The 26545-nt window shown below is 38.7% G+C and overlaps 1 protein-coding gene across 1 annotated transcript; it reads left to right on the top strand.

Moving 5' to 3' along the window:
• Positions 1 to 7590: 7590 nt before the first annotated feature.
• Positions 7591 to 17611, top strand: SLC25A24 (solute carrier family 25 member 24; the record flags this gene model as incomplete). Its single annotated transcript, XM_010166647.2, has 9 exons — positions 7591 to 7723; positions 8229 to 8316; positions 8791 to 8902; positions 11559 to 11717; positions 12051 to 12203; positions 13362 to 13469; positions 15108 to 15275; positions 16399 to 16549; positions 17194 to 17611. Coding segments are annotated over 9 exons (1251 nt in total), but the record flags the coding sequence as incomplete, so codon positions are not given.
• Between the last annotated feature and the right edge of the window lie 8934 nt (positions 17612 to 26545).

Raw genomic sequence — 26545 nt, forward strand, 5'->3', positions numbered from 1 at the left:
CCTGTAGCAAAGCATCATAGCACAACGTGACAGAAGCTCCTGACTTTGTGTTCTATTTGACCTGCCTCCTGTCAGTATCTGACAGACAAAAGTAAACCACTGTAAAATCCAAAATGTGCACTGCTTAGAGGCTGCCAGGATGACTCCTGTTTTATATTGTCATATATTACCCGCCAGGAATGGGTATTTTTGCAAAGCTTTACAGAAGATTCCTGATGTAATACGTCAACACCTATGAAGAAGAAGGAATTCAGTGTGATGACTGTATCAAATGGTGCTGTACAATCAACGTTAACAGCTATTGTATGGTCACTTTGATTAGGGGAGTTGTCCAGTAGAGGCACAAAATAGATGCTGGGATCAGATCTCAAATGATCTCATCCTGTGTCTTCAGAATGCCGTGAGTCTCTTAGGCGGGAGTACCATAAATGGTGTGAGTGGTTATATGAAGTACTATTTTTGTTCACCCTTTCCTTCTGTTGCAGTCAGTCCTTACAGTAAACCTGTGGGAGGCGAACCCCGTATTTCAAAGTTCAGTTTGCGATAGGAACAGCCAAGCATTCAAATTCAGATACTATTTATACATTGAGTCCTGGAGCTAGGAGTAGAAAGATGTTACTGAAATGAATAACTACATTCTGGAAACAGTATAATGATCTTATTTGGACTGACTCTGTCAGGTTTTGACATAAGTCTTTGGCTGCATTGAGGCTCCTTAGATGAAGAATCACTGTGATGACACACCTCTGTGTGGTGGAAACTGGACCCAACGAGACTAAATTCTCAGCAGGCAGTATATGGTCTGTTTAGAGTAATTGACTGTGTTTATAACAATTTTAGTCCAACAAAGTCTAAAAATACTCTGAACACTTGAAGTGTATTGCTGCATTTAAACCAAAGAAAATTCAGAATTCCATCAAGCGAGGCAGGCCCCAGTGCTGTGTCTTGGTGTGAGTGAGCAGGTGAGAACAGGGCCAGGTGTGCACTGTTGCCCTCGGGGCTTTTCTCAGGTCTATGAAAACTGCAGCCAGATGGTGCTTCAGAGTTTGAAACATGGCTGTTCTTAGTCCAGAAAGCCCATCTTTGTTTAGTGACTGAGCTAAATATGTCCTTTAATATTTTTCCACTGTTTTATTAAGATTTTTGTGCTTAATTTTGGTAACTTCCTTTGCATGACAAAATTAGAAGACTAGTAGACCAAGTTAACTGAAGCCTCTTCATTTTATTGTACCTTGGCTGGAAACATACAAAAAGCAAGTTACTTCAGCCACTTCTTAGAAGAAACATGGGTGTTTTCGATCACACCTTATCTACTCTTAGAAGTTATTATCATACATGATGTGCAGATTCACAGTCTTAGAAGCGTGAGCATTTTCATGTGTTTGTCATTCTTTATGTGAAATGAAGCTTTCTCTCACCATAATAGTATGCCAAAAACTGGTACTATAGATTTAAAGTAGACAGGTATCTTCAGCTTTTTACCAAAACAAATGTCGCATTGTGTGATTGTGGAAAACTGGAACTACTTAAAGTTCCCTTAAACTTTGTTGTTCAGGTCATAATAGGTGTTACAATTATGTCTGATTATGGGGATTTACTCGTGAAATACCACAAACATCATCAGTAACGTGTCTGACTTTGGTTGTAAGCAAACATGTAAGTCATTATTTCACTTCAATGTGTACAGCTTAGAAGCTTTTAACTGATAGGTGCTGTAGACTCCGAATCTCCCCATGAAAGAGGAAGATGAATATGTTTGTTTTCATAACACTTTAAACATCCAAGGAGATAAAATGAATTTTTTAAATACTAACTTGATAGGTTTTTTCCTGAACAGTGACAGGGGACAGTGAATGATAAATTCTTCCTCTTGTTGCTCCAAAGTACAAGAATGCCAGGCACCAAATATAGGCACCCCCACCTCTGGAAGATCTCTTAACTGCATGTTGGAATGCTTTCCTAAATCCCTGTCTTGAGACAGCACTGTGTCCCAGGTAAACAAACAAGGTAAACTGGTAAATCTCTTAAGACAACTGTAAGGTGGAGATGCCTCTGTAGCAGAGTGGTCTTATTTAATGGAAAAAGTCAGTCTACCAAGTATGTTCGAAGTCAGAATACCAGTGTAACTTGCAAGGAATGATGAATGAAGGTACAAGGCATAGTTCACATCTCCCATTTATGCTGTTTCAGATTCTTGGCATCTAATTCATAGTTATGAGTTGAGAGAGTTTATCCAGGTCCCGAGGGAGCAGCTTCTGCAGGGCATACTGGAGAGCGTACTCAATGACTTGCATCTCTTCCTTTTTAGGCTCATTTTATAGAGATTCTGTTACCTGACATGGACCAGTGAGAAAACTGCTGCTAGTGCTTTCCTGTTGTGGGGAAGAGTGGTGCTCAGGACAAAGAACAGGAAGGGGAAAGTCTGCAGCCGATGGCAACATCTCTGCTACTGCCAAGGGTGCAAGCCTGCTGTACTGGAGTTGGGGGCTCTGTTAATGTCTGTCTGTGGCAGCTTTGAAGAGACTGCTTGGGTGCTGTTTACATGTTGGTACTACCCATTGTCAGAGAAGCAAATAAATGTGAATGCAGCATTTGAACAGGTTGCGAGGTCTTTGGAGGCAGTGCAGAATTACTGTTCTGCTCAGGATGCAGCATTGTGTTGGGTTTCTGGAGGTCAAGTGGCAGTCTGGTTCGTTAGTGTGTAACGGGCTCATCGGTTGGGGTGTAACGTGGTGTGGACGCATCCTCAGGCCCTTTCCCTTTGTGCTGGATTTGTCTGCCAGCTGATGCAGTTTGACAAGGCTGACTTTAATAATCCTTACTACTGATTTTTGGGTTATTGTTGTGTGTGAAATTTCCGTAGTCTTGGCAGATATAGATAGGAAAAGGACAACATTAGTGTTTACTGTTGTAGGGTCTGTATCCAGTAAAGGCAGAGGAGTTGCGTATACTTGAGCTGTGACTGAATTTGGTTTCCAATAAGATTACAGTCTAATAACTTATAATTGTAGAATGTGATGGTTGTATGAATGGCTGGCACTAATCATATTGGAGGTGAAGGGGGAAAGAGCAGAAAAAGGAAAGAAGAGGAGAAAGGAATGGTGTGGTTGATTTTGAATATAGTACCTCTAGTTTTAAAAGAAAATGTGACATTTCTGAATGTCCAAAGGCATGATGCTGTTCTTGTTGTGGTGCTGGTGTGTTTTCTGTGGAATATTTGTAGCTGTGCCCTTTGGAGCTCTAGTCATAGATTGCACAACAATGAATAGCTAATTGTGCCAATTATGTGGGTTGGTTTATTTTATTTTATTTTTTGACTTGTGTCTTGTAAATAGCATGATAGGAAGCCAGAAGCACCCAGTAACTTCTTGATGAATCACTTCCTTTAAAATATTCTTTACATTATATTAATTAGCTGAAACAACAAGATAATGAATAGATGATTGGTAATAATTTGTACTGAGCAGCCCCGCCTTTGACGCACCGTTCAGTTTTGTAACCAGAATGTGAAGACTTATGCACAATGCACAAATAATGATACTAAGTAATATCAAAATTAAACTATGAATTTGAAAGAAAAGTCTACATAAAAGCATTATGATTTCTAGTGTCTTGCATTCTCTGTCTTTACATTGCAGCTGTGAATGTGTTAAAGTTCATAACTTTGGCACAGAGTAATCTAATAATTCATCGGGCCACTTACAGGGTGTTGGAATTTTTAGGTGTATATAAAGCCTGCCTGTAACTTTTCTGATTTTTTTTTTTTTTTCTCCCCCAACAGACCTGCTGGCTTAGATTTCCACACCAAATACAGAGGATTTCTAGAGGAGTAGGAATTCAACATTCTTTATATAATACAGAAATTGAAAAAGAAAATTCTTCAGTGTTTCAGTCTACTTGTGGCCTTTCAGATTGGTGTTGTCTTACTGTACAGGACTTTGAAAGCAGCTGTATTAACAAAATATAGAACAGAAAAAGAACAAAAGTAGCAGATTTTTTTTTTTTTAAAGACAGTAGTGTCATGACCAAAGAGGTCAGCATGGGAGTGTTGTACTCAGTATATGTGAAGACCTGTAGCATTAAAAAGAAAGATAATTTGAACCATCTTCCTATGGTGATGTGGTCACCATTTAATTTTATCTAGTGAATTATCTTTATTGATTGGGGTTAAAGTTTTTAAACAATGAGAAAAGAAATGGCACACCTTGAAAAATAAACATTTTCCTCTTGGGGCTGGGCCTACATAAAGGTGAGGTGATCCCACAGTAAGTCTGTAACACGAAATGGCAGGTTTTACGTGGCAGGCACAATGAACATTGTTTCCCAGGACTTCCAAGCGAGGACTGGCATTTAGTTTGGTTCCTGCTCTATTGTTGTAAGCATGCCTATTTTAAAATGCATCCAGTTTTCCTCCATCAGAGAGGTTGGTGAACCAGGAAGTGACAGTGACAAGTGGTTGTAACTATGGAAAATCTGGTGGTATATTACACGCAGAGCAACAGAGCTGAATTCCTTGTTGAACTGAAGTGAGGGTGGTAGTGTTGGAACAGGTTGCCTGGGGAGGCTGTGGAACCTCCATCCTTGGAGATGTCCAGGACTCAGTTGATGTGGTCCTGCGCAGCCTGAGCTGTGCTTTGAGCTGGGGTTGTGCTTGATGGCCCCCAGATGTCCCTTCCAACCTGAGTTATTATTTGATGCCGTGAATGGGCAGTTTGTACCTGGCAGTCAGTGTGCCACAGAGTCAAGTAAGTGTCTTCCTGCTGGCTGTGACCGTGGAGTCTAACCGCCCGCGAGGGAGTTTCTGCCCTCCAAATAGAAGGCAAGCTCCTCTCAGCTTTTCTGTTTGTTCCACAAACTTGCAAATTACGGGTTTTAATCTGAAACTTTAACACCCATGTAATTAGTACATTTTGTAGACAGTAAGAGGCTTTTGTTTGTATGAACTTTTAGATTTGTAATGAGAGAAAAATGCATGTGTCTGCTGAGGTAAAGCGTACGTTTTTCTTCCCTGTTGCTTCTCTTTTGCTGCACTGAGAGTGTCTGAGACCGGCTTGAACTCTGGAAAATAACTGTAAATAGAGAAGTAGGGAATGGAGAGTATGTTTGTGCTGAGCCTTTTCTAGTTGTTGCAATATAAAATCCGCTCATTTGGCAGATGCAATGAAAGGTGCCCCCCTTCACACGCGCTAATTGCCAGCTCTCTAAACCTCCTAGGAATTTCCGTTTTCTTTGGCTCACGTCATGCTCAGCAGTGGAGATTTGGTAACTGGAATTTACTTTAAGTTTTGTCATATCTGTGAGCTAGAACAACACTTTCCTTGTTCCACATTTTTGTTTGTGTGGTTCAGATAGCAGCAGGGAATAGTAACAATTTGCGTTTATTAGAATTCACGCCAAGTGTGTGTATCACTGCCACATAAGTTACCTCTTCTCAGTAGGTTGTGGGAGTCTAGCAGGGCACTCAGATCCCGTGGTATGAGGTGCCGTGTGTTGAGTACAAAATGGATTGAGATTGCAGTGTCTTTGAAGGGGGTCACTCTTTTGTGGCCAGAGTAATTATTTAATGTTTTTTTTTTTCTTTCTTTAAAAAAAAAACTTGTTTGGGGCTTTTTGAATGATTAATCTATTAGCCTTTCTTAATTAGGCTTAATTCTTAATCCTTTCTGAATTCAGGAATGCATCCATAAACTTCAGTAAACATAAACTGTTTTTCAGGGGAAATTCCCAACAGCCCTAACCATACCAGCAAGGGCATGAAACCGAATGGATGAGTACATTTTTGTTGACATGTTATTAATAGAGATGACAATCAAGCTGGATATAGGAGTATAGTATGAACACTGTTTTTCTAAGCTGATACCAAACACTTTTTGTCTGAGTGTGCAGTGACTTGAGTTGATGTTATTGTGTATAACTTTCTGTATTGTGGGAGATAAATTATTTGCTGCCTATTTCACTGTGGAGTACCACCACCCTCTTTAATAGAGGGATAGGAAAGACAAAGTGGGCAGCATTTACTGTGAAGGTGGTGAGACACTGGCCCAGGTTGCCCAGAGAAGCTGTGGATGCCCTCTCCCTGGAAGTGTTTAAGGCCAGGTTGGATGAGGCTTTGAGCAACCTGGTCTAGTGGCAGGTGTCCCTGCTGATGGCAGGGGGGGTTGGAATTGGATGAGCTTTAAGGTCCCTTCCAACCCAAACCATTCTATGATTCTATAAAAGTAACTGTATTCAGATGTCTTCAGTTTTCTTCAGACACCCGCAACAAATACACCAGAGTTTTCAACTTCCTTTATGTTTAGTTTCTGTAGGCTAGAACTTGCTAGACTTTGGTCTTTTGAGGACTTCTGCTAATTATAGTGGAGTAAACAAAATGATTAAAGCCAGATTTTGCAGGTTAGAACAGCCACACAAATCTTGTTGAGAGTTACTTTGTTCAGAAACTACAGTTGTGCAAGGCAGCGTGCAGAAGAGATTTGGAAGAATTTTTGGCATATGCTTTATGTGTATCCTGAAGTGCTCTGCAACTTCCTGCTCTCTCCACAGCTCTCTGCCTGGGGAGCAGCCCTTGCTGCGACCAAAGCCCAAGCTAAGAAAACCTGCAGAGCTTGTTCTCCTGGGCTTCGCTCTTCTTGGGGCTTTGCCTTTGAAGACATGCCTCCGCAGTTACAGGCTGATGCTGGGAGGGCGCTGCTGCAGTTCCCCTTTTTTCAAAAGTGTGTTTTCACACACAAAGATGGTAAAGTGTTCTGGCCCTTTGTTGATGCAGAAGTGTGTGCCTGGCTGTATTTCAGACTTGTTTCCTGTAGTGCTGACAATTACATACCAGGCATTCAACTCTGAGTTAATTTTACCTGTAGATGTTTCTTATCTGTAGGACAGTTACTAGGAAATGCATTCAAAAATGGAAGGTAACTGTGCTTCTGCTTGCTATGAGCCTATTGTTTGTTTGTGTGTTTTAAATTTCTGTCAGGGCTTCAGTTTGAAGCAGAAAGCACTCCCTTCTCAAACCCTGGGGGGTGGAAGTGCTAGTCAGGTGAGACCTTTGTATTTTTTTTTTGGTCAGCAGTTAAATAGTTAATTGCTGTTTGTCTTTTTATCTTTATAATTCATAATTAATATACAACTGGATTAAAGAAGATAGTTAAGACTGTATTTGTTTAATTTTACTGACATATTAACAAATTTCATGTATAACCAGGAAAGTCACAGACTTAAAGTTGTTCTCTTTCATGATTTTGTCCTGTCCCCCACCTCCTCCTCCACAAATTATTTCATACTTGTAGGTAGAACTTGCCAGTGCTGGCAAAAAGCCTTAAAAATCTTGTAATAGGAAAGTTACGTAAACAATACATAATGCTTTCTTAAATCTATCTTTGCTGCTGAGTGTTTTCTCTCTTTATGAAAATACTGTGTGTGTGTGTTAAATTCTGAACACAAAATACAGCTCTGAAGTGTGTGCTTGTGTGTTTTCCTGATTTGGCTTCCAGAGTGTCCAATATGATGCTTTTTTCTTAAAGCCAGGGCTGTGTTATGCTACTGTTGCTTTGTGACCCACTGTAATTTGGAGAAGTCAAATGTTGAATTTTCTCTCAACAGAAAATTTTTAAAGCTGGAGATACTAACCAGGATGGACAGCTAGATTTTGAAGAATTTATGCGGTATCTTAAAGATCATGAGAAAAAGATGAGACTGGCATTTAAGAGCCTGGACAAAAACAATGACGGTATGCTTTGACTTATTTTATTTGTTCACACGTTGTTTGAAGAAACTGTGCATTGAAAGTTATCTTCATTTATATTCTTTGTCTAAACTGGAGACAAAAAGTTGTGAATATGGAACCCTTTAATTCTTTTCCGTAGTAGGATCATAATTGCGGTTTGCTATTGATTGAAATAATAAATTATTATAGTCTTTTTTCTTTTATTATATTCCAAGTCTGTTGATCTGCGGCTTTGCTCCCCAGATGGAGAAACTATAAGGAAGTTTCTAAGTATCTATTAAGATAAAATAGTTTTTAACTCACTGAATGTTTACATCTCATTTGGTTGCATGATTTTAGCTTCGCTCTGTCCTTGAAGAAGACAAAATACATCATCTGTGTTTAAATTTATTTTAGATTACATTTGCTATTATGTAGGTGTTACAATGCAACTTAGTGAGCTCCAAGGTGCTAAGTGTATTAAGCTCCATGTTTTAAATATGTATCATCTTTCTTTTAATGTTTCAAGGAAAAATTGAAGCATCGGAAGTTGTCCAGTCCCTCAAGATACTGGGTATAAGCATTTCAGAAAAACAGGCAGAAAAGATCCTGCAAAGGTCAGGAATTATTATTTCTTAAAGTATTTTAAGCTTCTTCATGTTGTTAATTATTATATTTTTATAACTCAGAGAACAGGATAAGTGGTATTATAACTTTGGAAGATGCTGGTACCTTCAGTGGTGCCTCTATAGAAATTCTCACATATTCTGTCTATTCTTGGGTGATGGTAAGTCTAGTCACTATCTGGTTCTTGGAGGAGAATGTTACATCATTTCCATGTAAATGTTGATAGAATGAAGCATTATATTATGTTTTTAAATGGAATATGCCAGATGCACTTGGATAGGAAAAGCATAGTATTGAAAGACCATGGCAGATTCAGCATTGAAGTCTCCAGATGGAATTTACAGTCAGTTGTCATGGATGTGATGGCCAATATTTAAAAACAAAAACAACAACAACAAAAAAAGGCAACAGAACAAAACCCCATCCCTGCTACTATTTCCTTATATAGTTCAATTTCTTTTCAGTATTGATGCTGATGGAACAATGACAGTAGACTGGAATGAGTGGAGAGATCACTTTATGTTTAACCCAGCTACAGACATTGAGGAAATAATTCGATATTGGAAACATTCCACTGTAAGTTCAACTTTTCTGTTAACTTAGTGCAGCTCTTAAGTTCATCTTGACTGGGTTAATTTGCAATATTGAGTATAACAGCTTCACAGTTGTTATGTTTCAAGCATACCTGTATTTAAGAAGACGGTTTGGTTTTCCTTTTCACTTCAGGCTCTCCCATTTGCAAGCAGGATAGTGTGATGTCAGTTTCTTCTGAACAAAGAACTTAATCTCAACTTTGACAATAAATTATCAGTAATTCTTAGGAAGGAATCCTTTTCATTTAGGGGTATTTCACAGAAAGATAATAATTGCAATACAAAACCTTTCTATTCATATTACATTAGATTCTTACGTTCAGTGCTCTTGATGTGTCGAAACAAATTATAGAAACATTTTAACTGTTTCTTATGTTGAAATTAGTTCAGTATTTGCATTCATATAGCAATACTATCATTATCCTAAAATCACCAGTGTCGCCAGTGATCATTTTCTGTGCATATGTTCTCACACTCTTTTGTGCTATAGAATTTAATTTAAGAATGACAGAATATACAGCAATAGGCTATCCACTGTGCAGAGAGATTTTCTTTAAGTTACTAATGAATGGAGCTCTTGCCACCTCAGTGACTGACTTTTAAGAAAAAATAATAAGGTAAGTAAACCAATAGTAATCCTGTTTGCTGTAGATTATTGGAGAAATCCATAAAGTTAGGTAAAGACGGATTTCTTTGAATATAGTGAGACTGTTTATATCTTCAGGGATTAGCCAGCATTTCCATAATAAAAAGTAGTTTGAGATCTGAAAGCTTTGAGGGTTTCACCCTGTACAACCTCAATTCAGAAATGCTTGCCAAAAGGGAGTTAGCTCCTTGTTTGCTGAAGAAAACACTTAAAGCACTGCTATGATATCAGATAGTCCTGTTTCCAGCTTACTTAGTGGAAAAAAAACCCCTTTGCTTTAATAAAATGCTTCATATTACTATTATTAAACATAAGATCTACATTTATTTTATTATGGAATATCATTAGTTACCCCCAAGAAACAAATTTAGAAGTCTCCTGTGATCTTCCAGTGTTGCAGTCAGTTGATGACCCAGTTATCACAGCACGCAAAATCCAGCTATACAGCAACACAGCTGGTGTCTCAGATAAGCGCAGATGTGAGACCTCACATGCCTGGCTGCCATTGACAGCTCTTCCAATTCTGTTTTCATTGTAAAATTTTAATTGCTGTCAGACTTTTCCAAGCAGGTAGCTGCATTGGTATGGAATTATTACGAGTTGGTAGCTGCAGCCTTTCTGTTATAAACACCCTCAAATTTATCTTTTTTTTCATAGTTGTGTTTAGGGCTCAGTAGACAAAAGGTTTAAACCCTGGTAGATATACATAATATCTCTAAGAACATTGAATTTATATTTTGACAGTTCTGATTGACCTTTTGATGATTCCATGTAGTTGAGCCACTGCTGGCACCTTACTTGGAAACCATGAATTTCAGAAAGAAGAAAGGATTTTTCAATTATTCTGTTCTATGTTCAGTATCCAGAATAGTTGTTGCTTACTGTTTGTCCACTGGCTATATCTATCATCTGCATCCTGTAGTTCTTGTGTTCCAAATGACCAAGACAGTATTCTGCCTACTTAACAGATAGGGAGCATAAATTAGTGCCATAGTGCTACAATTAAAATCAACGGTAGTTAAAAAAAGAGTTTATCAGTTAACAGGCTTTCTGGTCAGTACTTACCAGTTATTAAAACATTCTTGCTTCTTTATAGGTTTAATTTATGCATAATATTGACTTCGCATTTTCTCAGCCTACTTTTTCTCATATATCATGGTTATAAATTACGTGAAGAGCAGAGACTATGTTTAAGTGCTATGTGGGATTCCATAGTCTTATATTTTGGACATCTTTATCACTAAAGCCTATAGTAATGTTGTTCTTTGATCAAATGAAATGGTAATAAAAACATGCACATCTTAATGAAATTTCAAACTTTTATAGCTGAAAAAAGTTATGAATGTGTCTTTCAGTATAACTGATGATAAGACAGTTTATACAGCATTAGTCAAACTTGTCATTTTCTAAGATAATATACATCAATTACCAGAAATAGTATATTGCAATACATCAGCTATAAAAATGCTACTTTAAGATGTTAGGGGGGCAGTGAGTGGAATGGGAAATCCTACATATGTGTGAATAAATTACCATGAGAGAGAAATCTCTTGTTAGCATCTTTAGGAGATTACCAAACTAATCCCAGAAGGCTGTCCGGTGAAAGGTTAGCTGCAACATATAAGCATTTGAGCTTTAGTGCTGACTGTAAAGGTCTACTGATCATGACAGAATGTCTTTGTTTGCGCCATACTCAAGGCAGAAATTTGTCATAATTTTTAATGATGATGGTGCAGTCTTTGAAATGGTGGGTCTCTGGTGTTATTACTCAATATCTATGTAGAAGTCATTAGAAGTTGCTATTAATTGAATAGCAATAGCAATCCATAGCAAGTTAATTATAGAACATAAATTAGAGATAATTTTTATTTTTAACTAGCATTTTATTTACATATTCTCAGGTGGTACATTAATTTGGAATTAGAACTGTTGATAAAATTGAGATGATGGCATGAAATAGTTATTTGCACATCCTTGCTTTGGATTCTAATAGGTGTTGGATATAGGAGATAGTTTGACTGTTCCAGATGAATTCACGGAGGAAGAGAAAAAGACTGGACAGTGGTGGAAACAGCTGTTGGCAGGAGGAGTGGCTGGTGCTGTCTCTCGAACAGGTACAGCACCATTAGATCGCCTTAAAGTGATGATGCAGGTAGGTGTGATGTTCAAGAACTTCTTAGTTTCCAGTGTGTCACTTCAGTTTTTACAGAGCTGTTGTGGAAAACTGATGGCTGAATACAGTGTCTAAATTCTGGAGGTCTAGTTCCATATTCTGTGTTCATAAAAGTTGTCTTTTCATTAGTCATTTTGGCAGAAATGTAAACAAGATACTAGAGTACTTGTGCCACCAAAATAAGATTTATTTTTTTTCAATAGTGAATGTGTTTTTGCTCGTTGATATATTTAAGCGATTTAATACCTAGGTGATGAGTTTTACAATCTAATCAGAGGAGTGTTCTTCACTGTGACTTTTGGTTTCTTTTAGGTTCATGGTTCAAAATCAAACAAAATGAATATAGCCAGTGGTTTTAAGCAAATGTTGAAAGAAGGTGGTATACGATCCCTCTGGAGGGGAAATGGTGTAAATGTTGTGAAAATAGCTCCTGAAACAGCTATTAAGTTCTGGGCTTATGAACAGGTAGGATGATAAATCAGGAATGAAAGTAATAGTAAATAAAATACTATGTCACTCTCGCTGTTCATTATTTGCACTGTTGTGTTATATAGGAGTTCTTACAATGGTTGGAGACTTTGTAACTGTAATTTAGAGTAACTTTCAGATTTAAAATAGTCTATTTCTTCTGTTAAGAGAATACTTGGTATTAGGCAGATTTTATTATTGTATTATAAGCAGTGTAAATAAACTAAATCTGTCAGATTTTAAACTGTCTTCCAGTCTGCATAGCTTTATATGGAGTTCTGCATTAATGTCTAGTTTGTTGCTTTGAAGTGACAACAACCAAAAACTTAGCACGCTATGCTAACTGAACTTCTACAGGATTCTTCTTAAGTTACATATCATGGTGCTATGTAAGAAGCCCTCATCCTGGATTTCAGAGTTATATTTACTTCTGAATCAGCTTTAAGCATCATGTCAAAGCCTAATCCTCCTTTGGAAAATGAACTCCTGTTCTGGTGTAGTTAAATGATCTTTATTTTTCCTCTGTGGGGCTTGCTAATGCCTCAAGTAAGAATAAATGATCATATTGCACATCTCTTTACAACTATGAAATAAAAACAACAAGAAGTCAAGTGAACTTTGGGGTATTTTAAGACCAAATGGCAGATTTTTATTGAGCACATTATTCCTTACTCTTGCTCTACCTTTCGGGAGCTGATGGCGCATTCTTGCATGATGGTGTCTCTGTCTTGAATGACACAGTATGTACAGCTTCCTAAGTGTCTCTGTGAACGTGCTAGTTAATCTTTCATTCTTTGACTGGAGAACTGGATCTGCAAGGGAGTCTGGTTCCTCTTTGTTATCTGGGGGCTGTAGTGTGGGTACCCTTGTGTTGGCTGTTTGTAGAATACCTGACAGTACTGTGGGTGGCTGAGGTGTTTAATGGAAAGAATTCTTGTATGCTGGAATATTTACTGTATTCCTGAGAATCTTTGTCCACAGAGTTGCAGTGAATATAGTGCTAAATTTGTTAGGTTAGTAAATGTAACTGTAAATAACATGAAAAAGTATGTACAACTTGAAAAGACATTTTTTACTGTACTCCTGCCTCCTGTAGTAACTCTTGCCTCTCCTAAAAAGCAAATGATGTTTATCTTATGTGTTTTAACTATACAGTATAAGAAGATACTTACTAAGGATGATGGAAAGTTAGGCACCATTGAAAGATTTGTATCTGGTTCTTTGGCTGGAGCAACAGCACAAACTTCTATTTATCCCATGGAGGTAAGTAACAAATCTGCTTCCATTGGAGTCTCTGCCAGATGTCTGGTTCATTTTCAAAGTAAAACCTCTTGCAAGAATTCCTCTATATTCCCATATCCTAATTTATTTTTACTTTGGACTTGCTTTCAGAATTTCAGTACTAGGCATTTTAGAATAGACTATGTTCTAATTGATACTTGTCATTTTTCTATATATTTGGCTGTATAATATTGTCTAAAGCAATGTTTAAATAAAACCTAGTTCATGGTGAAAAAAAAGTAATCCAAGAACACATTTGAAATTAAGTTATATATTCAAGCTACTTCCTAAATTGGACCCAAATATTTTTCCCCACTACGTATGTAAGCAAGGAACAGTCTCGTCTGTAGCAGAACTGCTGAAGTTCTGTTGCATTGTGGTTGGGAGCTGGGTGTGATTAGATCAGTGTGGAGGGTGAATATAACAGCTGCTGTTGGGGCTGGATGAATTAACTCCTCTTTCCTCTGTAGGACATACTTGTATGCGGTACTACATATGTTGCAATTTAAATAGCATTAATATATTAACTGCTCTAGGGTAGCTATTTCACATCCTGCTGGTTTTTTGGTACAAATAGGATGTGCTTCCTTTGCTGCTGGTTCCCCGGAGAGTTTATCCCCAGAGTGAATATTTGGAATATATGTTGGGTCTGGGATTAAACCAATACCACCTTCAAGATTTGGAAGTAATGGAAAATGTAACCTAAATACCTTTTTCATAGGGAGGGGTGTCAGTAGGAATGGAACTTAGCTGTTTTCTTTGCTGACAGTGATAGTGATCTCTTAAAATAGCATCCTTGCTGTTAGAGCCGCTGAATCACAGCTAGCCTGAGTACAGAGGTGGGTTAAGTTAGAGAATAACTGAAATGTTGTGTGGATCATCTGGATTACACTGATCAATGGAGACAGGTGAACTGTTCTACAATAAGATGCTCTGATCTTCCTGACAAAGATATAATACTGTCCTAGTGTTTTTTAGAGTGTTTCCAAGTAAAACAGAAAAGCAAAGTGCCAGGAAACTTCAGTTTTATGAGGCTTTGAAGTAGGCCAAATGCTTGCTCAGGAAATTCCCTCTGTGGTTTCATTTGGATACTGTTATTAATTTCTTTGTCCTGAGATGCTGTATAGACTTATTTGCATTATTAATCAGATGCTGGGTTTCAGTAGGGAGACACAGTCTTTATATACCGTAACTACCTCTCAAAGGGTTGGGCTTTGTGAAAGATTATTTTCCTAATATGCTTTGCTGTTCCCAGATTAGAAGTGTGATCTGCTAGTATGTTAATGTTCTCACTTGTTCTGTAGCTAATGCTTCTGTTAAATATTGCCCACATTGCCTTCAAGTTGGTAAAAAATCTGCTTGTTTTAATCAAGAAAAGAAAACTAAAATGCCATTTAAAAAGACTAATAATTTGTAAGCTAGTGTAGGGTAGTATTTGTGCTACTCTGCATAACGATAAAACCTGAAGAAACCTACTGCTAACAAAGCCTTAACACTAGTCATCACAGAAGAGATTTGAAGTACCAAAATGCAAAGCAGTTCCAGTGTTTTCCTGTGTTTATAAAATACTTTAATGAATAGGTATATAATTAAGGCTACTATTTTTTTTTTTCACTTTAGGTTTTAAAGACCAGATTGGCTGTGGGTAAAACAGGGCAATATTCTGGGATGTTTGACTGTGCTAAGAAGATCTTAAAAAGAGAAGGTGTAAAGGCCTTCTACAAAGGCTATATTCCTAATATTCTGGGTATAATTCCTTATGCTGGCATTGACCTTGCTGTTTATGAGGTGAGTTTAGATCACTGAATGCATGTAGCTGTCATTAGTTAATTTACAAAAAGTATAAATATTCTAAAGAATACCTGTATCATTAGTTAGATTTGTAATATACTTGTAGTATTACAGTTGCCTTCAATTTAAAACATAAATTAGAATTTTCACTAATATTATTAGACTTCAATGTTTTTCTTTGTTTGCCTGTCCTGGAGGAATGCCTGTGCTGATGGGCTCTTACATGCAAGAATACCAAAGAGTACCAGCCTACTCATAAGGCAGGATTATGTAGACCTTGGCAGTACAACATGCTTGCATACTTCAATCTGTTGGACTGGAACATAACTGTTGTGTAGCAAACACAGACCTTAAACACCTGCTATGTTATTGATTTTATGTTACCTTTCCTGCATTTATGATACTTAATACATATTTTTGCCGTTTTCTCCGATTTGTAATTGGATTATAGTAACCTAAATTAATTGTGTGTCTGTGCATGTCACTAGAATTCTTTGTGGCTGACATACAGTTGTTGTGAGGAGTTTGAAACACCACTGTCTTTCCTTTCTAGAGGAACTGGCAGCTTTAAAATCAATCAGCAACAATAAAAATGTTTAATTTACCTTAGGTGCTAGCTGTTGCTTCAAAGGGTGTTAAGTAACTAAGATGCACCGACTTATTTTTTTTCTAGTCTAGACAAACCTTTTGGTGACACTGCAGTAGTTATCAGCAGAATTGTTTGAACAAATGTTTTCAAAGCAGTATGGAAGGTCTTTTCTACAGTTTGCATCCTTGCTTCTCTGTGGGTTGATGTGCACAGCTGTGGAAACTTCTGTTGCACCCTGTGGGGTTCTGAGTTATGTTCCCCTTCTCACCCCAAAGTATGGGCACTGTTCCTGTTGTTGGATCTTTTAAGGATTTATCTTCTAGGCACTAACTGCTGTAGTCTGGTTAAAGCCCTTATCCATGTGCTAAGGTGTGCTAAGGTGCACTTTAAAAGAAAGCACAAAGGACCGGTGGTGTGAGATTGGTGCTTTTCAGGACTGAGCCCATAAGATTTGTTATGAATAAAGATGTATTTGTGTACTTTCTTGAATGCAGATCTCTTGTCTTACTATTTAATTTTATATCTTGGCAGCTCTTAAAGAGTACATGGCTAGAACACTATGCATCAAGCTCTGCTAACCCAGGTGTTTTTGTATTGTTGGGATGTGGTACCGTTTCCAGCACGTGTGGGCAGTTAGCCAGTTACCCTCTTGCTCTTATCAGAACACGCATGCAGGCTCAAGGTGGGTCCTGTTGTACGGAAAATGTTTCTGTGTGGTCACATCAAAATTGTATCATTTGCGATAGCTTTAACGGAGACATGTGAATAAAAGAACCTGACTTGGAAAACCAAGGACTTAGCTGGAAAATTATTCTTAATGTTGGTCTGTTCTTCATCATGTTCAAATCAAATGTAACATTTCAGACACTAGTGCTTCGAGACCCACATTCCATACCAGACTACCCGGCATAGAGCTCCTGTCATAGCGAGCACTTTTCTGAAGTTCAGAATGTTTCCTAAATTTTAGAAGTAGAATGAAAAGGACCTGCATAATCCTGTGAAGGTAGACAGTAATGTTTGCTCTGGAGGACACTTCATAAAGGCAGTTTCATAGCTGATATTTTTGCTTGATAGGTGTGTGCACAGACTTTTAAGACAGGAGCCTAGATTTCCAGAGGAATGTAGGTGGGTAATGCTTTTCAGTGGGATTTAGACACATGGATATCTCTCAAATGTCTGGGATTAAGATCTCTTCTCTGTGAGGACTCAAGTTTTAATCAGTGGCCCTAGAGGTGACAGTAGGCTCACCACCCAGGTGTTTAATAGTGGCTTAAGATTTTTAGTATTACTAGAACCGTTGTGTAACACGTTATCTTTTTGTTCTAGCCTCAGTGGAAGGAGCTCCACAGCTAAACATGGTTGGTCTCTTTCAAAGAATTATGGCTACAGAGGGAATCCGAGGACTTTATAGGGGCATAGCCCCTAATTTTATGAAAGTGCTTCCAGCTGTCAGCATCAGCTATGTTGTATATGAAAAAATGAAGCAGAATTTGGGAATAGCATGAAATGAAGGAAAAAGGTGAGATGCTTCTAACGTTGTTGGAAACAGCAGAACAAAAATGATTTCTCAAGTACTCTGCTCTCACAATTAGAGACAGATATTTGTGGAGAGCTGCTGCAACTTCTACTTCTGCCCTCAAGTGGGAAGAAACTTTCTTAAATTCACCCTTTCTAAACAGATACCTATATTGCACTTTAAAATGTCACTGAGTTTAAAAAAAATCAAGAAACTATCTTTAAATCAACAATATGTTTATATTTTCAAGAAATCGTGCATATTTTACTCATTGGCTTTTTTTTTTGTATTTCTCTTCTCTAAATGTGTATTTGGATCAAACCAAAGGTAGGAGAAATGTATTTCTCTTCTCTAAATGTATTTGGATCAAACCAAAGGTAGGAGAAATTTATACTGCCTTGATACTGAATATGTGAAAGTGACTTCTTGTTTTCACTCTGCCTATACTCAAGCAGTTCACAGGCAACATTTTGCATGCCTAGAAGTAAGCACTTACTATTGTTATTTTTGAAGACTTAATGTTAAGTTTGTAAAAAATAGGATCTTGGATACAGACAAGGATAGAGGAACACGTTAAAATGTAGCTCATCACCTTTATCTTCAGGCTGACCTTTTACCTTTTTTTTTTTTTTAATTTAAAGAATAAGAGCCTGAGAAACTGCTGTTCCATGGTATCAGAATACCTCAAATGGGTTTACACGGTATTTTTGTAATACAGTCAGTGATTTTCATAACTTGCTTCACTGGATCTGCTTTTCATCACACATGTTAAGTGCTAGCACCATTAATCATGACTAAGCTTTAGGTTATAGCTTCACACATTATAGGATTATAACATACAGGAACAGAAGAAGCTTGGTTACTAGATCCATTCCATACAAGTGGAAGCTACTGTTTAAAAACAGAGTGGAGGATCCAGTATTAAGCTGATAGTGATTGTAATACAGCCAATAGCAGAGCTCATCATAGCTGCCTTGGGGAGAGAAATGCTTCTCATTTTGAACTCCCCATTCTTTCCCTTACTCAGAGGGCTACAGTCCACTATGTGCTTTTAGCCGACAGAGGACTGCATTATTTTGTAAAGATTTCACAAATTTGTCATGTGGGAGAAATCCTCCTTCCCTCAGTCTTCTGTGCTTGCTGGCTGGGTGTGTGAAATCCAGAGAGTAAAATACTGAAGCATTTTTGTCCACATGACCAAATGGGACAGCTAATCTCAGGTGCCCATCAGATTGATGTTAATGAAGCAAGCAAAGCATGCACAGAGAACTTGTCCTTGAGAAACAGCTCTTCCTCAAAAAACAAAGCAGCACTTCATCAGTGTAGAAAGTAGGTATTTCCACGTACCAGTACTTCCAAAGTGACTTCCTTGTCAGAGGGGAAGGGTGGAGGTGGATGGTGGTGGTGCTGCTGCATTTCAGTTGCCTTCAGGCCTGAACACAGAAATGAGTAACAAGTTATTGGTGAACCCATTTGTTATGCTTTTTCTGCAATGTGTGATGTCTTAATCTTTGTAAATTCAGGATTATTTTCATACTTACCTTGACCTTCTAAAACCAACTGCTCTTAGACTACTTCCTGAAATTGGATTACTGAGGAAAGAACTTTGTTCATGTGAGGTCATCAAGGGTCTCTTATTTATTTTTTTAAAACAAACAAATAAACAAGCAAACATGAATAACTGCCAGAACCTCCCTGATTCCACTTGCAGAAGACTATTTGGACCATATTTTTCAGACAGCAATCAGGTGTAAATCTGTGTTCGGTGCTTCCATGGCTGATGTTTATTCTCCATAAACTGATATATAACAACTCCATAAAATTTGTATTATAAAATGTAGTTTTATCAGATTTCAGACAATGGCAGCTCTAGCTGTATCTTTTGGCCTTCCCTTTAGGGAAACCTTGGACCTTGCACTTTTTTAAAAAACAAAAAGTCATTCTATCCAAATCATACATATGTACAATGCCTTTCTGATCTGAATGTTTCTTGGTTTTGCCAACATTCTTGTATCTTTGTGCAATTTGTAAGATCAGTTCCCAATCATTTTGTTTGACTGTGACCAATGAGCAAACGTATTGTGTGTGTGTGTGTGTGCGTGATGCAGACATGACTTTAGCAGTGTCTGTCTTCTAGACTTGCTCCATTTTGTTTATAGTGTGCAAGTGCCATTATGAGTATTGAAAATTATGGCAATTATGTTTTCAAATGTTGAAAAGATGGGGTCTTTCAAATTTGATTTTTCATTATGTGCCTTTATGATGACTGTGTTCAATTGTGTATTCTTTGTCTCTTAAACATATGTTTACCTTTTTAGCTCTGCAAAACTACCACTTTATAATAAATGTTTGTTTCCTTATCTGCCTGGAGTGTGCTGATGTTTTTTTTGTGGCCTGATAGACAGGTGACACTTCTTTATTGCACTAAATGCATAATCTTCAATGTAAAAAATGAAGGTAATTTATCTAAAAATAAGTTTCAGACTAACTTGTGCTTTGCTGCTACATTGATACTTGAAAACCTAGTATGGGATTAGTCAATTGTCATCCTGTTTAAAACTCTAGCTGTCTCCATCGCTTAATGGGAGATCACATAATGTTTAATATTCTGCTTGAATGATTACACCGTGATTTGCTTGTGTGTATGCTGTGTGACAGAACTCTTAATAATAAGGACAAACATATTTGCTTGTTCTTAATGTTTACCTTGCTTTGATGTTAAACTTACTTGTTAGTCAAAGGATCAGTATAAAATCTTTTCAAGGTAATTGACTTGATTTCCTCTGCATGTGTAGCGTTGCTATCCTACTAAAGGCATGCTCAGTAGCCAGCTTTGACAACTTCTTATGAGTTTTTTTTCACATCAATCCTTCAAATGTTAAAGATAATTGTAAACGAATTAGGGAGGCTTTTCTTGCCTCTGATTCCTGCAAATATACGTCTTATAACATAAGATTTAGAAGTTTACTTTTAAATAATTGAAGAAGTAGATGTTTGATGTGTGATTCCTGACTAACAGTCTGACCTTCAGTTCTACTTGAGGCAACGATGCTTTTAACTGGAGATTGTCTGCAATGGGAAAGGCTGGGCTGTGAATGATCTCTCATGGTGATCAAGTGGTAAGGTGTACTCTTGAAGATGTCCGAGTTAGATGGTCCCTCCGTCCCCTCCAAAAAGAAAATCTGAACTGCTACAAAATGTAGCACAGGTATTTAAAATACTGCTTTCAAGTGAGCCTGTTGGGAAACTGAATTCTGCAGTCTTTTTATCAAAGACTGATCCTGGTAAAATGTTTTTTTGAAGTCTAGGAGTTATTATACAGGCAGCATGTATGATGTTTGGCTTTTGAAACAGCTCAGATCTGCAATGCATGTAGTACCATTATTTGAAACTGCTTCCAACTATGTGTGGCTTGTGTTAAAATAACAGTGGGGCATCAAAAACACATGGACAGGCTATCTATCTGTTTAGGACAGCATACTTCTCTCCTTTCTAAAAATATTTTTACTATAATTTTGAAGTTTGTTGTGTGTTGGCCAAGAGAAATACAGTACTAAGCAAGTTATCTCAAACATTTCTTCAAGCTTGTTCCTTTAGTTTTGGTGTATTGCATCAGTGTATTTTCATAATCTGCTGAAATAGTGTTCTTAAATTAGTGGTGATGGATTTGTAGGGTGCTGACTATTGTCCCTTGTCTTAAAGAGTTTAGTCTGAAACTTGCTAAGTTCTAGAAAAAGCTTTTGCATTTCCTCTGTATCTTATCTTTTGCTAGGTGTTTAATGTTTTCAAAATGTTTGCAAAGATAATGCCTGTAGATCATATGAAAAATATTGCCCCACAACTTGCTACTGCCTCTTTAGTTAAAGAAACTGAGACATGAAGAGGATGTAAATTATGTATTGTCTTTGGTAAGTGAAAAGGTTCAGGAGTTGTTCATCCACATCCAAACTGATCCCTAACAACTCTTAGTTTTTCTGGGGTGTTCTTTGAGGAAACCATTCTTCCTATGCCTAGGCCTATGCATGTGAGGCCCAGAAGGGAAAGGAAAAGGAAAAGCTCTCGTTGTTTTCCCTTCAAGATTTAAGTGGGTTTTGACTGCTGTTCAGTAAGATGTATACTAGAAAATACTGCAGAAATGGCTTGGGATTTAAAACAGGACTGCCAATATGTGTCTTCTGTCTTGATTGTGGTGGGCTTCCTGGCAGGATGCGCCTGCTGCAGCAGTGGCTCCCTGACAGTGGCACCAGCCCAGGCCCAAGCTGCCTCTCACACTTGCTGGTGGAAATGCCACGGTGAACACTGTGTACTGAAACCCATTTGGCAGTGTTCCTTTCTGCAAAAGAACACTGGGTGCTGCTCTGCTACCCAGGTGAGGCTGGGTGTGGACCTGCCTGAAGCCCAGATTCACTCTCTGAGGCCCAGGTTGAGATGACTTCTGTTCTTTACTGTCTTGTTTCAAACACCTGAGGTAGCCACGCTTGGTGCGCAGCAGAATGCATTGGCATCTTTTGCCTTCTAATGTTTGAAGGTTAGAGAAGGTTTGGTGAGAAGTGTGTTGCAGTATGTGATGTTGCTACACGTAAGCTACTAAAATATGAAGGATGTCTAAACCTGTGGGCTATTTGCCATGTAAGGAAGTGTGATTTTTAAATGCTTCCCTTTCTTATGTCTGAGCAGTCTTGGGGATGGCTTTTAAGGCTTACATTAAAACAAGATGCTGATCTAAACTATATGTTGTGGAGACCATAATTCGTGAGAACTGGATATTCAGTGCAAAGAGTGATTTTGGAATATTGGCAGTCTTGTGTGAATTATGTCTCACTTCTAAGCCCTCCTGATGTCTGAAAATGTGTAGAAATTTGTCAATATTTCTGCAATTCAGGGTAAAAGTTATTTGTGTTCTAGCAGCTCACTAAATGCATAGGTATTTTGTGCCTAAACTCTTTGAGTCTATTTTGCTGAAGGGTTAACAAAGGAGTGTAGTATGTGTATATACATAGGTGTATATAAACCCATAGTGTGTATACACATATATATTTGCGCATATATATATATATATATGCACACACATGTATAAAACTTCTTCTGTGCACCAGGTTTGTGCATCTCCTTTGTGCAGTAGCTGGAGCAGCTTCCCGAATGGCCTTTTAATTGAATACTGTTGAAGCAGTGAAACTGCTGTCCCTGCAGACCTTTCCTCTGCAAGCTGAAAGTATGAGATTGAGAAGTAGTTCTCTTAAAGTTCTCTTAAATAACGTGTCAGTAGTACTCAGACTAAAATCCAGGATGTTTTTTTTCCCCTCTAGGCTCATGTAAAGCAGAATATCTAGTATCCCTCTGTTGAAGCAGGTGTAGGCAAAAGCTCTGAAGTTGAAAGGTGGGAGTATGGCAGATGAACTTTTGAGTGGGTACTCCTGCCATCTTAAACTAAGCCTTTTGCTAACATTTTTGACCTGTAGTTTAACTCTTGCTAAAGCATTGATATGGAAGCTCTTTCTCTCTAAAGCAAATGCCATATGGTTTTCTTAAATGGTTATTAGCTTGTGTTGTGCATGAGCCAGCCTTTCCCTGGCGAGCCTTAACAGCCCCTCTGTCTTGGCTGTGCTTGGAGGAAATGTGCAGATTCAGACTGAATTCGAGCAGTGCCATCTACTGTCATGTTGTAATGCCAATTTGTAAGGGGGAATGGCTTTTCTAGACTGAACTTTTGAGTTCGTTCCTTGGAGTTACCTTTGCAGCAAAGGAAAAATAGTTTATAACAGTGCGGGATAATCCCATCTGAGCCATATTTTTAGTGGTGGTTGTGGCAGTGTGACTGAACATGATGTGTGGGAGCAATGCACTCGTGTGAATTACAAACAGCAAGAATCATCATCTCTGCTTTGGGTAAGGTATTGAAAGACTCCATACTGCATATCAATTGGCATGGCTATTTTTACTTTAGTTAAAACCTTTTGAAATAGAAAATAGTCTCTATAATGTTATTTTCTTCTTGCTTTCATGAAATGTTTTTGTGTGTCCGCATCCTTTAGTTTCTCAGTAAGATATGCTAGCATGGATGATAAAGGTTCTTTAAACATTCTTACCGGCATATTACTAAAAAATGGTTGGTATTAAAATTACCTGATTCTTTCTGAGGAGTAAAAATGCTATTTTGTATTTCAGTATTTCCTAATTATGCTGGTATCAAGGTCTGCACTGAGAGCTCCACGTTTGCATTTCACAACATGAAAACACCATCTAACTGCACACAGGTAGAATGTTTCTCATGGTTGTTCACTAAACGTTACAGATTTCTACGCTACATCATGGTGCAGCCACTGGTTTTTTTTGTGGATGCAGTTGCTATGCTCTTCTAAGCTGAGCCAGTCTGGACACAGTCCAGCTAGCTCCAGCACTGCCCCATTCATTTTCACCTTCGACTTCCTAACAAATGCCCTTCTGTTTATCCTACAACCTAACTGCGTGTTCGACACACCTCCAGGCTCCTTATCCTCCACTCCCAACCCAATCTAATATGCTAAATCTATTTTGTTGTAGGAATTAGGTTTGTGCCTTTTCTGATGTGGAACCAAATACACCTTTGTCAGTGTATTGGAGGATGTAGGACAAGTTAGTGACCATCATGAGTTTCACCTCCCCCTGGAACAGGCTGTGTCCTGGAGGCCAAATTCTAGATCAGAGCGAGCTCTGTCAGGTCTGTTGGGAGATCTGGAAGTTCAGTAGGTTGTTCATGGTAGTCTGTGGAAGAAATGTTTTGCATGTACTGTCAACGGCAGCTGACCAGTTTGCACCTGCCCAGCTTTCTCTGAACACCTCAAACTTTTTACTCATTTGTACTTGGCACCTTGACCTCCATGTTCAATCCTTGGATTGTTTCTTTGTTCTTTTTAGTATCTTTACTTCAGTTATTTTGGGAAAGTGGAGATATGCTTGAGCAGGGTTTAAATAACACTTTGCTATGGGAATTACTGTTGCCACTAGCAAAGGGTCTCTGACGGCATGTTCCTGCAGCCTTCCCCGTGCTTCACTGCTGTGTGTGGTGCAGGCTGGCGATGGGGCCATTTTGCTTTTCCTGCTTAAACAAATTCCTTAACTTTAACTGGCTTGCCATGTGGATACCACAGCCTCTGCCTCTTCCAGCTGTTCCTTTCATTGCATTCTTTTACTGTGGATTTGCCTATGTTTGCACGGCTCTAGCTGGGCACCTGCTAGGTTAACATAGTGTGGATTTTAAGGTCAGCACTCTTAGCTCATCTTTCGTGACTTCCTCAGATAATCACAGGCCAAATAGTTTCACCAGGTTACTGTGGTGTCTGTGTCCATCCAGTCTAAAATGCTAAGCAAACCTTTCAAATAGTGTGGGCCTGGCAATAATTGACTAAAGAAGTTCAGAGGCCAAGTTACCCAAGGGATGGTTTAGTAGACCTTGGTTTGCAAACAGGATTTCTTAGTAATCTTGGTGATTCCGATAACTGTCTCAGTCCTGGCAGTATCTCCGAAGCCATCCCTCTGAAAACAGATGTGCATTAAAAATGTCACCTTTGTCCCATAAATGCTAAAGCTAGCAATTTACATTTTGGATGGATCTCAGCTGTAAAGGTTTCTACTGCCAGATCAAAGGTTGCTTGCAGTGTGTAGTGAAGAGCTATGTTTTGGAATCTCTTCACCATGTTTGTAGCTTCTGATTTCTCCCTAGCTGGACAGATTTTGGTAAGGTTTCACTAGGTAAGAAAGAATGAGATATAATTGCAAATTTTGACAGTGATGAGGAAGAATATAAAATTCTGACTCGTCCATCACCACAGTTGGCTACTTGTGTTATGAACAAGATGATGTTACTCCTTATGGGTTAGGAAAAGGTTGTGCTATGTGGGTTGTGCTATGTGGGTTCCTTGTCTTGCTCACACAAAGCCACCTGCCTGCTTCTGGCATGGCAGAGACAATGGGCCATCTGATTGTAATCCATCCTCATTAAAGTGTCTGTGCTAATGAATGAGTGACAGTGCACACACCTGATCCATCTGATGCATAAATGTTTAATTTTGCTTTTACCAGTCAGCCAGAGTTTGGCAGAAGATTGGTTTCTGTGCAGTGGAGAAAGAGAGGCAAGTGCGGTGTTGCATTTCTCTCCAGGGAATTGGAGCTGGAGTAGGAGCATTCCCGAATCGGCTGCGACACTGCCATCCCCTTCAAGTTATTTTTGCTCAGACATCAAATATTGCTCACTAGTCCCTTAAGGGGTATCTGGTTTTAGTTTGCTTCTCCAGTCTTCTGTGCTTTCTCTATCCTAGAGAAAAAAGGGCTAAAGGAGAAGATTTATTCAGCATTCTTGCTTGTTCCTGCAGACTCGTACTTAACGTCCGTAGCTGGCTGTGAGGCATTTGCTGGGCTGCAATCTAATGGCACTCACCACTTCCACAGTGTGACATTTGATAGGAAACTGTGATCCTGCAGACAGGAGAGTCTGGCAGATGGAGGTTTTCATCTCAGTTCTGCTACTGATCTTCTGTGTGTCCTTTCTCGGCATCTCTGGTCCTTGCACTGTCTTAACTGGGAGGTTTCTGGGGCTGCCGGCGTGTGGTGGTTCAGTGTGTGGCCTGTGTTGTGCTGTGATACAAATAATAGTCTGATTAAAAATTAAGGCCTTGGCCTACAACAGCACTCGTTAAAGTGACACAGACTTTATCTGCAGAGGTTCTCTGTCGGTTCACGTGTGAGGTGGCACTGTACGGTGAAAAGGAACCTGGTGGAAGCAGGAAAGCAATCGAATCCTAAAAAAAAAGCTGATTGACGAAGTCGCCTGCTGAGGTAATACTAATTTTAAAGATAGTCTTTAATCTCTGAAAAGAAATCTGGCTTCCTGCTTGGGTGTTGGTTTTGGCCGTTTGTCCCGGTTTATTTCTCATGGGCAGCAGCGTTTCCCCCCCCGCTGCAGCGCTGCCCGGTGAGCGTACGTACGGCGCTTTCTCTCTCTGGGAGAACACCGAGAACCCGTCGAGCGGCCACTGTAAATTTTGCTTTTAAAGGCAAATTGAAGCACAAAACTAGAGCCCAAAAGTTTAAAATATTTTGGTTACTGGAACTTCTCCCTTTGAGCCCCGGGGGCGGCAGGGCAGGGCCAGCAGGGGGCGCCTCGGGCGGGGCAGGGCCAGCAGGGGG

Source organism: Antrostomus carolinensis, unplaced genomic scaffold (genome assembly GCF_000700745.2).
Source record: "Antrostomus carolinensis isolate BGI_N321 unplaced genomic scaffold, ASM70074v2 scaffold3554, whole genome shotgun sequence".
In the NCBI taxonomy this organism is placed as follows: Eukaryota; Metazoa; Chordata; class Aves; order Caprimulgiformes; family Caprimulgidae; genus Antrostomus; species Antrostomus carolinensis.